Source organism: Primulina eburnea, chromosome 11 (assembly GCF_022965805.1).
Source record: "Primulina eburnea isolate SZY01 chromosome 11, ASM2296580v1, whole genome shotgun sequence".
Lineage (NCBI taxonomy): Eukaryota > Viridiplantae > Streptophyta > Magnoliopsida > Lamiales > Gesneriaceae > Primulina > Primulina eburnea.
Window position 1 is genome coordinate 34,911,382 of NC_133111.1, and position 15,645 is coordinate 34,927,026.

At 39.7% G+C, this 15,645-nt stretch overlaps 1 protein-coding gene and 1 non-coding gene across 2 annotated transcripts; one reads left to right on the top strand and one right to left on the bottom strand.

Moving 5' to 3' along the window:
- The first annotated feature begins 2,855 nt into the window (after nucleotides 1–2,855).
- LOC140805567 (uncharacterized) lies at nucleotides 2,856–3,377 on the top strand. The gene has a single exon (XM_073161831.1). It carries the CDS (start codon nucleotides 2,856–2,858, stop codon nucleotides 3,375–3,377), a length of 522 nt encoding a protein of 173 aa, XP_073017932.1.
- A 5,329-nt stretch (nucleotides 3,378–8,706) lies between these two features.
- On the bottom strand, nucleotides 8,707–8,813 carry LOC140806449 (small nucleolar RNA R71). The gene has a single exon (XR_012112523.1). It is a non-coding gene; the product is annotated as a small nucleolar RNA R71 (small nucleolar RNA).
- Between the last annotated feature and the right edge of the window lie 6,832 nt (nucleotides 8,814–15,645).

Sequence of the window (15,645 nt, forward strand, 5' to 3'; positions counted from 1 at the left end):
TACATCCACACCAGTGCTGATATTACATATGGAAGGTAAGGACTACACCGTCTACAGTGATGCATCTAAAGGAGGTTTAGGATGTGAACTCATGCAAGAGGGAAGGGTGATTGCATAGGCGTCAAGGAAGTTGAAGCCGTATGAACAGAATTACCCAACGCACTAAAAATTTGGAGACATTATCTTTATGGAACCAAGTGCGAGGTTTTCATTGATCACCAAAGTATCAAATATTTGTTCACTCAAAAAGAACTAAATATGAGACAAAGGCGGTGGATTGAACTCATGAAGGATTACGACTTGACGATAAGCTACCATGTTGGAACTTTTCAAGTTCGCAATCTTGATTTTGATGTTAACAAAACTTGTTATTGTGTTTCTAACATATTTACTCAAGTGTGAAGTTGCAAACACAAGAAGCAAACCGAAACTGAATTCTGCACAAACTGAATTTCTGGCGAGCTTCTGTATTTTGAAGATATATCTCAGCTGGATGATCCAAACGACAATCCGCCAATTGGACTGATTAGAAAACTCAATTTCGAACAAGTTGTATCTCACGTTAGTTGGGCAAAATCGGATGTTATCATGACCTAACTGATCTCTGAACTACCGAACTGATCACACGAAAACAGCAATCAGTTGGGTTTGAGCAGCTGCGGTATTTTGGTCATATCTCTCAGCTCAGTTATCAAAACGAAGCGATTCAGTATGCGTTGGAAAGACAAGACAAAGATCTACAAATCATTAATAGAAATCAAAGTCTGAATCGAAGCTTAAGATGCTGCTAAATGGCGATGAAGCTACTGGTTCTGCACAAACTGAAATCAGCTGGGCTGATTTCAGCACACCGGCTGAAACTGAACTGACCTGCTGAAACTGAACTGAACCAGCTGAACTGACCAACTGAACCAGACTAACTGAAAGACTAGTTGAGTTGACCAGAGTTTACCTGTTGACCAGAGTTGACCAGTCGGAAAAATGCCCAGTAAGCTGAATTTGACCGTTGCACTTCCCGAAACAGTACAGAAACTTTCCAATGGTCATATTCTTGTGTCTAACGTATATATCATTGTTGGGGCTTATAAATAAAACATCTTGAAGATCAAACAAGAGCTTTGGAAGGGGATTCAAAGTATGGGCAGTTAGCATGAAGAAATCAGCTAGTTGAGAGCACAAGCCCTTGTGTGAGGATACATTTGAGATGTGCACTGTAAAAGATAAATTCCTCACACACACACACAATCACTCACACATATATGAGAGAGTTGAGTTTACAAGTTTAGTTGAGTGAGTCTTGCACAAAGACGTAAAACTTGTGTATGTAGTCTTTGCATATGAGACATTAAACAATATGCTGATTGTGAGGTGCTGCCTACAATCTTGAGTGCTAGGAGTTCAGTTTTAGGCAGTGGGTAAGTCCTAGCTGAATGGGTTTGTACAATGAGTTGTATAAATCAAAGTCTTCTAGTGGATCCTTCCCAAGGGGAAGAAGGGGTGACGTAGGAGTGTTTGAAATCTCCGAACATCCATAAACAAATTCGTGTCTATTTCTTTATTGCATTTACTTATCATTTCATAGTTTTAAAGATGCATTGTTGAAGCATTTTATGTGTTCTTCAAATACCAAAATATTGTACACCAAGTGTTTGATAAAATGCTTCAACTGAATATTTTAACTCATTCAACGTGCATATATCTTAAGTGGTTTACAAATTATTTATTCGGTTTCTACGAAGGATTATTTCGAGTATTTTCCGCTTGGTTTGAACACCAAACTCGATTTAATTCATCAGTGTTCAATATTTCAAGAACCGAGCTATTTTAGCTCAACGATTACCCCCTTAATCGATCCTATCATACCATCCTGGCAAAGCCAACAAGGTAGCAGATTCTTTAGGTCGAAAGAATACAAGTAAGGTAATCCTGGCATCACTTTCAGCACAACCTTGTCTTCGAGAGACAATCAAGATAAGTCAAGATAGAGATTCGGCTTTGGTGAAACTGAAAGAGCAAGCCAAAGAAGGAAAATCACCAGATTTCGAAACGGATAACAAAGGAATCTTGTGGATGAAAGGACGATTGTGCGTCCTAGACATCGATAACCTTCGACAAAAAATAATTTCTCAGGCACATAAATCAAGATTCTCAGTCCATCCTGGCATTACAAAGATGTACATAGATTTGAAGAAAATTTTTTGGTGGAGTGGAATGAAGAAAGGCGTGGCAATGTTTGTTTCCAAGTGTCACGTGTGCCAGCAAGTCAAGGCAGAGCACCAAAGACCTAGAGGACTTCTGCAACCTGTAGAAATTCCAGAATGGAAATGAGAACATATCTTCATGGACTTTGTTGTCGGGTTACCAAAGTCTAGACAAAGTCATGACGGAATCTGGGTAATCATGGATAGACTCACAAAATCTGCGCATTTCTTACCTGTCCGCATGAACTATAATTTGGACAAGCTAGCCACATTGTACATGATGAGATCGTACGATTGCATGGAGTTCCAGCTAGCATACTATCAGACAGAGATCCTAGGTTTACATCTCGATTTTGGAAGAGCTTTCAACAAGCTATGGGGACAAAAGTTACTCTTAGTACAACATATCACCCTGAAATTGATGGCCAAACTGAGAGGACAATTGAAACTCTAGAAGATATGCTGAGAGCATGTGCTCTAAACCTCAGTGGTAATTGGAGTGAACATCTACCCTTAATCGAGTTCGCATACAATAATAGTTACCACAGTAATATTGGAATGGTACCATACGAAGCTCTGTCTATATTGGGATGAAGTAGGGGAAAAGCCATCGTTGGACCTGAACTGATCCAAGAAACGGTAGATAAAGTTGCTATGATCAAAGAGCGACTAAAAGCTGCACAAGATCGACAGAAAAGTTTGGCTGACATGAAAAGAAGACCCGCGGAATTTGAAGTTGAAGAGAAGGCATATGTGAAAGTGTCACCCATGAAGGGTGTAATCCGATTCAATAAGGCTAGGAAATTCAATCCCAGATATATCGGACCATTTGAAATTCTTGAGAAAGTGGGAACACTTGCTTATAGATTAGCACTATCACCCGACATGTCAAAAATTCACAATGTATTCCACGTTTCGCAGCTAAGGAGATATATTTCTGATCCTAGTTATATTCTTCAAGCTGGACCACTGTTGGTTGAGAACAATTTCAATGAAGAACTGAAGTACGAAGAAATTTCGATTCGGATTGTGGATAACAAAGACCAAGTACTGAGGCAACGAACTATTCTATATGTCAAATTACAATGGTTCAACCACATCGAAAAAGAAGCTACTTGGGATTTGGAAGGAAAGATGCGAGCACAATACCCTTATCTCTTTGAGGATCATGCATAGCCAAGTTTCGAGGACGAAACTTTTCATAAGGAGGGAGGGATGTGAGAACATGGATTTCCAGCAGCAGCTAACATTTTTCAGCAGCTAGCAATATTCAATAACAAAGGAAAATTTCAGCAGAAGCTAAAAATTCCAGCAACAGCTAATATCTCATAAGATGATATTTTCCAGCAGAAAAAATCCAGCAGCAGAAGAATTCAGTAGCGATATTTCAACAAATAGTTACTGATTTTGCTTATGACTTGTAACTGAAACATTTAACATGGAGTAAAGGCTGTTAATGACACTTCATGGAAGATTATGGCCATTAATAGGGAGTCTAATAGTCAGAATTTGGCTTATAAATATCACCCTCAGATCTCTGAAATTTTGGTTACACAAGTCTTGAGTTATCACTTGAAATTAGAGCTAAGAGAGTGCCTATTTTCGAGCTGTAAAATCCAGTAGCGAGGCAAGCGGATTTCCAGACTTCAACCGAAACACTTTTTAGCAAATTACTGTAAGTGGACTTATATATAAATACTTTGAAATCAGTTTGATAATTCTGTTTTAAAGCACAATTTCTGCATGTTTGATTTCTGATATCTGATTTTTGAAGCACTGAAAAACCCCTAGTGAACTAATGGTAGGAACATATATTCTGAACATATCTGAATTCTGATTTCTGATTCTGGACTCACCCCTTAGAAGAGAGAACATATAGGGGGCTGATATCAGTTTAGCCATGAAATTCATTAACATGCTCAGTGCTTACTAATTCTGATTTCTGTTATGAAACCTGTGATTTCTGAATTCTGATTTCTGTTATGAAAATAATAGTTTTCTATATATTATTGTATTACTGTTTCTGTTGAAAACGATTTTGAAAACTGGGAGTTATTTCCGCCTCTGCTTACTGAGTGACAACCATATCACTCACTCACCAAACTCATCTCAGATAAGAACGAGGAAGAAAAGTTATAAGAGGAAGATCAGATTCAATTCTGGGTCTGGTGAAGAAGACCGTTGTTTATCAGTTCTAGTTTATGTTTATTCCGCTGCATTGTTAAGATGTTGTTATGAATAAAAATACTGGTTTCTGAATTATGTACTTCCGAGGCTTGTTGTTTTCGAATGTAAATTTGAGAGCAACTCCGTTGTCAACCAATTCCCGTCCTGGGGCGTGACAACATGTATCAGGTTTGACGAGTCAGGCAGTGCAAGCATAGTGGATACTAGTGCCTCCAGGAGAGGTTTATCAGCTGTTGTTTTTCAAAGTTTTCTTATTGCTTTTTATTTGAGTACTATGCTATTTGATTGGTCACTATGATATTCTATTAAAGTTTAGTGCTTGTTAGCAGGGAGATTATGGGTTTTATATATTCAATTTCCTAATTTTAATCATTATGACTGTGATTTTTTTTATTAATTTTTTTTATTGCATGCTAGAAAATATTTAATATAGGCGTGGCAGGTAAGGGTTCTACATAGATAATTTGTTTTGCATTATAGAATTACCTTGGTTTTCCTTTCATATGTTAGGAGAAGGAAACCATGGAGAAGACAATCATCATGACCTCGGTAGGCATGAACATCACGATGAGGATTTTGTGCCAAGGAAGCCAGAGAAATCACAAGTGAATATCCTTAACTTACTCAAGATTTGACCTCCACCATTGACAAGAGGGGAAGTGGTCGAAGAAGAAACACTTTGGATTAACCAGTTGGAAAAGTGTTTTATTCTGTTTGGCTACTGAGACAAACAAATGCTTCTAGTTTTCGCTCTATTCTTACAAGGGAGAGCTCGAGAATGGTGGCAGTCCACCAATGTGATATTACAACATCTTAGGAAGCTTCGCCGGAGCATTTCAAAAGAACCCTCTTGGAATTTTACTATCCACCAATGGTATAACAAACACCAGAAATAATATTTCTAGATTCGATACCGACAGACTTAAAGCATGTGGGAACATAGAGGGAGATCTTTGTAGAGTAGTATTAAAGGTTCCAGTTCGTTGGGACCATCAGTGCAACTTTTCAAAGCAGTAAGAACGACGTCCTCGAGTTCTAGATGGACCATCATCTTGAGAGGAAGAAGTTTTGATGTAGACATTGCGGGAGGACGCATAGGAAAAGTAAATATTGTAAAGACACACGAGCTTGTTACGTCTTTGGGGATTTACATAAGAAGAAGAAATGCCCTAGGCGAATGAGTCTGAAATGAACCAAAGGCATTAAGTACCAACTCTTGAAATGTCATTTTTTACTTTAACTTGAGTTAATAGACAGATATAATCAAAGTATTTGATAAATTAAAATACATGGTTTAACACCAATGGGAATCTGGACGAAAACATTAGAGGATTGAACTTTGTGTATAATTTCCGCAACAATGTATCCCGAAAAAACCGACAATTTTTGGAATGAAACCCAAGAGAATATCATTTAGGATAATCAGTCATCCCTTAGAACCCGATTTTTTGTCATAATGTTATTAAGAAGGGAAAAAATAATTAGGCTAATTTGTTAATATATCAAAACTAATAAGATGGATGTTGAGTAAGAACACAACCATTGATCCATAAATTTATACAAGTACATGGTTGCGTGAGTCAACAACCAACTTTCAAAGGTTTTGTCTTGCAAGGTTTCCAAGAATTTATTTGGTGAAAATAGAAAATAAATGATCTTTATTAGATAACTACCATATGAAGAAATGTGAGATAAACCGACAATATGACGATAAAACTCCACAGTAATTCCTCTATGATGCGGAGGCAGTTGTAATTTTGATCTCAGAAGAAGTTCAGTAGTGTTATTTTATCTTAGAATAAACAAGTAAACAAAAAGTCATTTAGTGACCATACAAAGTTTAATTGTAATAAACTTGAATGACAAAAATATGATCATTTTCGATGAGGACCCGAGTTTTCACATTTTCTTGAAGCAACAAAGTTGTGCTAGTTAAAAGGAACTCTACAAATTGACACGCACAAAGATATGAGAATTAAAGCAGCAGTTGAAAGATCTTCTCGAAAAAGATTACATCTAACCGAGTGTTTCTCTGTGGGGAGCGCTAGTTATTTTATTAAAGAAAAAATATGGTTTGATGAGGCTTTGTATTTATTATAAACAGTTGAACCATGTGACAATGAAAAACAAGTATTTGTTGTCTCACATATATGACTTGTTCGATTAGTTTCAAGGGACGTTATAGTATTCTAAGATTGACTTGTGATCTGGCTATCATCAATTGCAAGTGAGGCAAGAGGATATATGTCACGCCCCGAGCCTGGGCCCGCGCCTGCGTGACTTCTGATAGGACTCGTTTTTACGTGTTTTTAGTGTGGTTTTGAGTCGCGTTCATGCATCATATTAGTTTGTTTTAGTTGAATTCTGCATTTTTTAGCATTATTTAGCATTTGACTGATCTCGTGTATTCTATGGTTATTTTGTAGGAATTGAACCAAAAAGTGGGAGAAACTTTGGCATAATATCGAAGAGGTCTCGCTAGGGCGGTCAAAAGTGACCGCCCCAGCGAGCATTGTGGTCTGGCCGAGGATTATTTTGCGCAAGTGTCTCGCTAGGGCGGTCAAAAGTGACCGCCCCAGCGAAACCAGGGACATACTCGAGGAAGCTTATTCGATGACCTTTCGCTAGGGCGGTCAAAATATACCGCCCTAGCGAGAAGCGAGATTGAGAAAGATTTGTTTCCAAATTTCTAGGGACTCTATCCTACACCAAAACCTAAGACACGAGACCAGCAGCCGTTTTGGATCTTTTATCAGATTTTCATCACTTTTTCTTTGAGAGGAGGCTAGGAGCAAAGGGGATTTCGAAGACCTCGAGATTTCCACGCGTCGTGGCCGTCATCCATCGTCATCTTTAGTATTTTCATTGTTCAGTATTTTATTTCTTACATTGATTGTTGGTTTTTATCATGAATTTCAGTAGCTAAACTCTAGATTTGTTGGGATTTGAGGGGATCCTACCCCGTACTCGGTGTTTAACATTATTTCTCGACGTTTTCATTAGTGATTCGTTTATACTGTTGTTCGTTCTTGTTTCAATCGAAGCCTAGCTAACTTCCTTTGATTATTTCATGTTGTTGATGATTTCGACAGAATAATTAACAATAGAATCAAATAGTATAAACCACGGATTTACAATTTTAGTAGATATACAGGAATTGGGTACGTGTCGATAGTGATAGTTCACCCGAATGAAAGCTAGTGGATTCCATAGAGTGTAATGCAATCTTGAACTGTTAAATATTTGAGGACACTTGAGTACTGCATGTTTATGATTAGTATTAATATAGCTCGACAGAGTATATTAATTAGTCTAAGGAATTCCGTCGAATGCACGAGTAAAAGTCGAGTGTAATTATTTAAACACGAGTGGTAGGTGAACTGCTAATTCCCAACAAATTCATTTCTCATTTGATTTAATCCAAATTAATCATTGCTTTCTTGAATACGTTTTCTTTGCATTTTAATTATTTTAGTTGTTTAATTTACATTAGTTTAATCATCAACTCATTTTATCGTTGCTAAGGAAATTTTACTTGAAAATAAAAACAGTGTAACGTAGTCCTTGTGGAACGATACTCGTATTCACTTACGTTTATTATAACTTGACTATCGTGCACTTGCGATATTTAAATCGAGCTTTCATTTACAAAATAAATTTTGGGATTATTCACTGTGCAAGTTTGGCTCGATCAAGTTTTTGGCGCCGTTGCCGGGGACTGTTGATTCACAAATTTTTATTTTTCATTTAAATTCTTTAGTATTATTTATTTTATTGTTATTTGATACTCTCATGGTGTTGCAGATTTTTCTTGTGGTGCATGCGAAGATCACTCGAGTGTAAGCTTGAGCCTTTTGACCCCGAGATCGAACGCACAACTAGACGTCGACTACAGCAGCAAAGAGCGAAGGAAAGAATGGAAGGCGATCAACAAAGAGAGGAGCCAAGGCGTATACCGATGTTGGACTATGCACATCCGTCTCTTGATGGAGCACTTCCAAGCATCGTAAGACCAGTCATCCGAGTTAATCAGTTTGAGATCAAGCCAGCTATCATTCAAATGATTCAGAACACTGTCCAATTTGGGGGAAGTTCACTTGACGACCCTAACTCTCATATAGCTGACTTTCTTGAAATTTGTGATACTTTTAAGTTTAATGGCGTGTCTGATGATGCTGTTCGTTTGCGTTTATTTCCATTTTCACTGAGAGATAAAGCTAAGTCGTGGTTAAACTGTTTGCCTGTAGGGTCTATTACTACATGGGAGGATATGGCAAAGGCATTCCTAATCAAGTACTTTCCTCCGTCGAAGACTATGAAGCTTAGAGCCGACATTACTACTTTTGCCCAATATGAGCAAGAGTCACTTTATGAGGAATGGGAGCGCTACAAGGACTTGTTGAGGAGATGTCCACACCATGAGCTGCCTCTTGGGTTAGTTGTTCAAACTTTCTACTACGGTCCGCTTACTCCTAACCGTACTATGATAGATGTTGTTGCCTGTGGTAACTTACTGAGAAAGACGGCGGAGGAAGGATATGAGTTATTGGAGGAGATGACTGCTAGTAGCTATCATCCTCAGTCTGATAGGCAGAGACGAGGTGCTGGAGTTAATCAAGTTAATGATTGTCGGCGGTCTCAGCACAGTTAGAGGCTTTGAATAGAAAGATTGATGGGATAAGCATGAGTGGGTCGGCTATGCGTCTGCAAGAAATTTTCTGTGATAAATGTGGGGGTGAGCATGATGTGCAGAATTGCCAAGATGGCAATCCATTCTATGTGCCTGAGGGAGCACCGGTAAAACAAGTGGGATTCCAGAACCGTCCTAGAAATGCCCCTTACTCGAACACATATAATCCGGGATGGAGGAATCACCCAAACTTTTCATGGGGAGGTCAAAACAACCAAAATCGTCAACAAAGAGGTCCACCATTTGGGATGCACCAAGGATTCAAGCCAGAACCGTCTCGGGAGGAGAAGTCCAATTTAGAGCAAATGATGACTAAATTTATTTCTGCAACAGAGATGAGATTTCAGAACCAAGATGCATCCATAAAGGGGTTAGAGAATCAAATTGGACAATTGGCTAAGTTGATTGCTAACAGGGAGCAAGGAGCTTTGCCAAGCAACACGGAAACTAACCCAAGAGAACATGTGAAGGCGGTGGAATTGCGTAGTGGAAAAGCACTCGAGTCTAATGAGGAAAAGACCAAGCACGGTGAGGATGAGGTGGAAAATCGAGGAGGTAAGTCGTCTAACTCTACATCTACACCTATTGCACAGAATAAAATTGTTATCCCTCCACCTTTTCATGCAGCAATGAAGAAAGCTAAATTAGATGCACAATTTGGTAAATTTCTTGAGATATTTAAAAAATTGCATATTAACATTCCTTTTGCTGATGCTTTATTGAATATGCCAAGTTATGCAAAATTCTTGAAAGATATCTTAGCAAATAAGCGGAAGCTAGAAGATCATATGACGGTGAATTTGACCGAAAATTGCTCTGCTTTAGTTCAAAACAAGATGCCTCCTAAGCAAAAAGATCCAGGGAGTTTCTCTATACCTTGCATTATTGGTGACATTAATTTTCATAAAGCTCTATGTGATCTTGTATTAATCTGATGCCTTTTTCTGTGTTTAGGAGACTGGGATTAGGCGAACCCAAGCCAACTAGGATGTCGTTGCAGCTGGCTGACAGATCTGTCAAGTATCCACGTGGGATTATCGAAGATGTTCTGGTGAAAGTGGATAAGTTTATTTTTCCTGCAGACTTTGTGGTACTTGACATGGAGGAAGATTTAGAGATGCCTTTAATCCTAGGGAGACCGTTTCTGGCTACAGGGAAAGCACTGATTGATGTTGAGGAGGGGAAATTGAGACTGAGAGTTGGAGAAGAAGAAATTATTTTTGATGTTTTCAATACTCTCAAGCACACAATGCACAATGATAGTTGCTTTTGTATTGATGTCTTGGATTCTCTTGTTTGTGATTTTGTGCAGGATGGATTGAAAGAACCATTGGAGGCCACTCTCACTACTGAAAAGCAGGAGGGCGAGCTAGATGAGGCAAATATGGAGATGGTAGCTCATTAAATGCCATTCCACCTTGGAGAAAGCAAGTGAGGCTTAGACTAGAGGAATTGGGAGACAGAAAAGATTTAATGCCTCAAAAGTCAAGCCTAGAGGAGCCACCTACTTTGGAGCTAAAACCACTACCTCCACATCTCAAGTACGTATATTTAGGAGAAAATAATAAATTGCCTGTTATTATTTCCTCTTATTTGACAGATGATATGGAGAGTAAGCTCTTGGGAGTCCTCAAGGAGCATAAAGGAGCATTCGCTTGGAAGGTGTCGGACATAAAAGGGATAAGTCCTTCGATCTGCATGCACAAAATTTTGATGGAAGATAAATACTCACCTCTAGCACAACCACAAAGGATACTAAATCCAAAGATGCAAGAGGTAGTAAAAGCTGAAACAATTAAACTTCTGGATGCAGGTATTATCTATCCTATCTCTGATAGTGCGTGGGTAAGTCCTGTACAATGTGTGCCTAAAAAGGGTGGGATTACTGTTATTACTAATGAAAAAAATGAGTTGATTCCCACTAGAACTGTTACGGGTTGGCGGGTGTGCATAGATTATAGGAAATTGAATGATGCAACCCGTAAAGATCACTTTCCCTTGCCATTTATCGATCAAATGATTGAACGATTAGCAGGTCATGAATTCTATTGCTTTTTAGACGGATATTCGGGATACAATCAAATCACAATTGCACCTGAGGACCAAGAGAAAACTACTTTCACTTGCCCTTATGGTACTTTTGCGTTTAGACGTATGCCCTTTGGTTTATGCAATGCACCTGCAACATTTCAAAGATGCATGACCGCTATCTTTCATGACATGACTGAAAATTTCCTTGAAATTTTTATGGATGACTTCTATATTTTTGGCTCCTCATTTAATGAATGTCTAGAGAATTTGAACTTGGTGTTAATTAGATGTGAAGAGAGCAATTTGGTGTTAAATTGGGAGAAGTGTCATTTTATGGTTCAAGAGGGGATTGTATTAGGACACAAGGTATCAGAGGATGGAATTGAGGTTGACAAGGCCAAGGTGGAAGTAATCAAAAACCTACCACCACCTTCATCAATAAAAGGAGTTAGAAGTTTCCTAGGGCATGCTGGTTTTTATAGGCGCTTTATTAAAGATTTTTCTAAAATTGCTAAACCTTTATCCTCTCTGTTGATGAAAGATTGTTGAATTTAATTTTGATTCTACTTGTCTGCATGCATTCGAGATACTCAAGGAAAGCTTGGTGACATCACCTGTTCTGACTGCCCCTGATTGGGAGTTACCGTTTGAGGTGATGTGCGATGCTAGTGATACAGCTGTTGATGCGGTGATGGTTCAAAGGAAGAACAAGGTATTTCATACCATCTACTATGCAAGTAAGACTTTAAATGATGCTCAATTGAATTACGCTACTACTGAAAAGGAATTACTTGCCTATAGTATTTTCTTTCGATAAATTTCATTCATACCTTGTTCTGTCTAAAGTAACTGTGTATACAGATCATTTTGCCCTCAAATACTTGCTTGCTAAGAAAGATGCGAAACCTAGGTTAATTAGGTGGATTTTATTATTGCAAGAATTTGATCTCGAGATTCGAGATAAAAAGGGTGTGGAAAATGTAGTTGCTGATCATCTGTCTAGGCTTGAGCATGTTAGAATTAAGGGCAGTGACGATGATATTGATGACTGGTTTCCGGATGAAAAATTGCTTGAGATGAAACTTTGTCCATGGTATGCAAATTTCGCTAACTTTCTTGTCACATGCACACCTCCACCAAACCTATCGTTTCACCAACGAAAGAAATTCTTTTCTGACGTGAAATACTATTTTTGGGAGGAACCGTTTTTGTTTAAAATTTGTGCAGATTCCATGATAAGACGGTGTGTTGCGAAGAGTTTGATCGAATTCTCAACCATTGCCATGACCGTGAGGTAGGTGGTCATTTCGGACCAATAAGGACGGCATCCAAGGTACTTGAAAGTGGCTTTTATTGGCCAACTCTCTTTAAAGTTGCTCGTTCTTATGTGCTACATTGTGATAAATGCCAGCGGACAGGTAACATCTCTAACCGTCACGAAATGCCTTTAAATAATATCATTGAGTGTGAGGTTTTTGATGTCTGGGGGATAGACTTTACGGGACCGTTTCCTAGTTCTTTCACCAAAAAATATATTTTGGTGGCAGTGGAGTATGTATCTAAATGGGTGGAAGCAGAGGCTTGTGCCACTAATGATGCACAAGTGGTGTTAAAATTTTTGAAGAAACATATTTTTAATTGATTTGGTGCACGACGTGCAATCATAAGTGATGGTGGCACCTATTTTTGCAACAAAATTTTTGATAAACTGTTGGGCAAATATGGTGTCACCCACAAGGTCTCCACTTCATACCATCCCCAAACTAGTGGACACGTTGAAGTATCCAATCGAGAAATTAAGAAGATTCTAGAAAAGACAGTTAATGTGAATAGAAAGGACTGGTCCATTCGGTTAGATGATGCTTTGTGGGCTTATCGTACTGCTTTTAAAACACCTATAGGCACTACACCATATAGGTTGCTTTTTGGTAAAGCATGTCATCTACCAGTAGAATTAGAGCATAGAGCATATTGGACGACCAAAGCACTAAACTTTGATTTTGCTCTTGCAGGTGAAAAACGATTGCTGCAATTGAATCAGTTAGATGAGTTTCGAGGAAAAGCTTATGATCTTGCACTATCTTACAAGGAACCACGAGCCCATGATAAACACATTATAAGAAGGGAATTCAAAGTGGGTGAAGCGGTGTTGTTATACAATTCTCGCTTACGACTCTTTCCGGGCAAGCTAAAGTCAAGGTGGTCAGGACCATTCACTATAGCCAAGGTGTTCCCATCGGGTGCAGTGGTGTTACATGATGGCAAGGAGGGGACATTTACTGTGAACGCTCAAAGATTGAAGCACTATATCGGTGGCACAATTGAGCCATAAATTGGAGTCACTCGGCTCCATGACAGTCATTGAGGACATGGGTGAAAAGTCGAGCTCTAGACTATAAATTGAGAACTACTTCTACTCCTTATATTGATTTTGATTATATTTTTTTAGTTATTAATCGCATCATTTGCATTTAGGTAGTTGCATGGCATTGCATTCAAATTTTTTCCCGAACACTTCTCGTTCGGGCGGTCAGTTTTGACCGCCCCAGCGGGTACTCTTTTTTTTAAAAAAAAAGTCTTTTGCGAAAACTTCTCGCTAGGGCGGGCAAAATATACCGCCCTAGCGAGTCGCGCAGATAAAAAAAATTTTTCTCCCCGAAAACTTCTCGCTTTCCGACGGTTAGATCATTGACCGTCGCAAATAGCGACGGTTTGTAATCGACGACGGTTTTTTATAACCGTCGCCGAACTGACCGCCCTAGCGAGTCGCGTAGATTAACAAAAAAATTTTTTTCCGAAAACTTTTCGCTCGGGCGGTCAGTTTTGACCGCCCTAGCGAGTCGCGCAGATTATAAAAACATTCCTCTTCTCTTTTCTTCCCCACTTCGAAACCCTCACCCCCTTTCCCGATTTTTTGCTCCCAATCTCTCAATCTCACTCAATTCATCTCTTCTCAAAAAATTTCAGGTACAATCGTGCACCCTCACCTTCACCAAGTGTCAAGACGCGATTTTTACGGTCAAGAACTCAACTCTCCGGCGAACCCAAGATTTCCGACCACCGCCGCTCTTTTCCGGCCGCCTCTTCCGTTCCCAACCGACACCAAGTTCCGGAAAACATCTTCCTACTACGGGCTACTTGTGCTCTTCTCCAATTTTCCACAATGGCACCCAAAAGATCTAAGGTAACTCATGGTGCTTCTAGTTCTCGTTCCACTCCATCTATGTTTGTGAATGAAAAAGCTAGAGAGAGATTTGAGCATGCTAGACTCCATAGGAAACCAATCCCTGAGCGTGGATTTAGCTCGTTTATTATCGGTCAATTTGCGGAGTTCCAAGTAGCAGGAAGAGGGTGGACTACCTTTGTGGCACAACCGAATGCAGCAGTGGTTCCGGTTGTGCGTGAATTCTATGCCAATGCTCCGGAGGGGAATGAGCATAAGGCATTTGTGAGGGGACATCTTGTCCCGTATGATTCCGAGACGATCAATGACATGTTGGGTTTATCGGCGGTGGATGATTCGGTGTTTCAGGCGTGGGTGCTTAACCCGGATTACGATTTGATCATTCGCACACTCTGTTATCCGGGCACCACGTGGAAACAACCGGGGACGTATACGGTTTTTCTTGAAAATTTTTGAAAGTGGACGCGGCATTGTGGTATGCGTTCTTGTCTAAGAGATTGATGCCGGTCGGTCATACGAGTGATGTGCAGCATGAGCGGGCAGTTGTTCTTTATGCCATCTATACTGGGATGGTGATTGATGTGGGCAAGCTCATTTTCGGACAGCTTAACATGTGTATAAATAGCAGCAATTTGGCTTTTTACTTCCCGACGATAGCGACTGAGCTGTGTGCCCGAGCGGGGGTGATATTTGCAGATGATGATGAGTGGTTACCGCCGATGAGAGCCATTGATGAGGCTCTTTATAGATCCAAGAGGGAGAAAAAAGCAGGATGAGCTGCCCGAGGAGGTATTTTTCGATTATGGGGAAGCAGCTCAACCACCTCCGGCCTTAGGACATGCACCACCACCTCCGCAGCCACGCCGCCGTGCCATGCGAGATCGCATCGAATAATTGGGCGCTTGGGCCACTTATCAGACTGAGTACCAGGCCGTTAATCAGGCTCACATTGAGAACATCGAATACCTGGTTCAGGGGATCTCAACTCAATTGGGCATCGACACTTCCGGACGGCCACCTACACCCGCATACCCGCCACCCTTCCAGTTTCAGTAGCATTATCCTATGCCCCCAGCAGTTGCAGAGGGAGTTCCACCACCAGAGAATGAGGAGGAGGATGATTTTTGATCAGGGGAGTTTGCTGTTTCCCCTTTCTTTTTATTTTGCATATTCTGTCTTTGCATTTACATTCATGAGTTGTTATGTTTTTAGTGTTTGTTTCGTTTTGTGCGATGAGGGCATTGCACAACTCTAGTATGAGGGGGGTAGGTTGTTAGTATTGCTTGTGTTGAGTTGGTTGTTTTTTAGTACGTTATAGTATTGCATGTTTGGTGTTGTTTATGGTGAGAAGA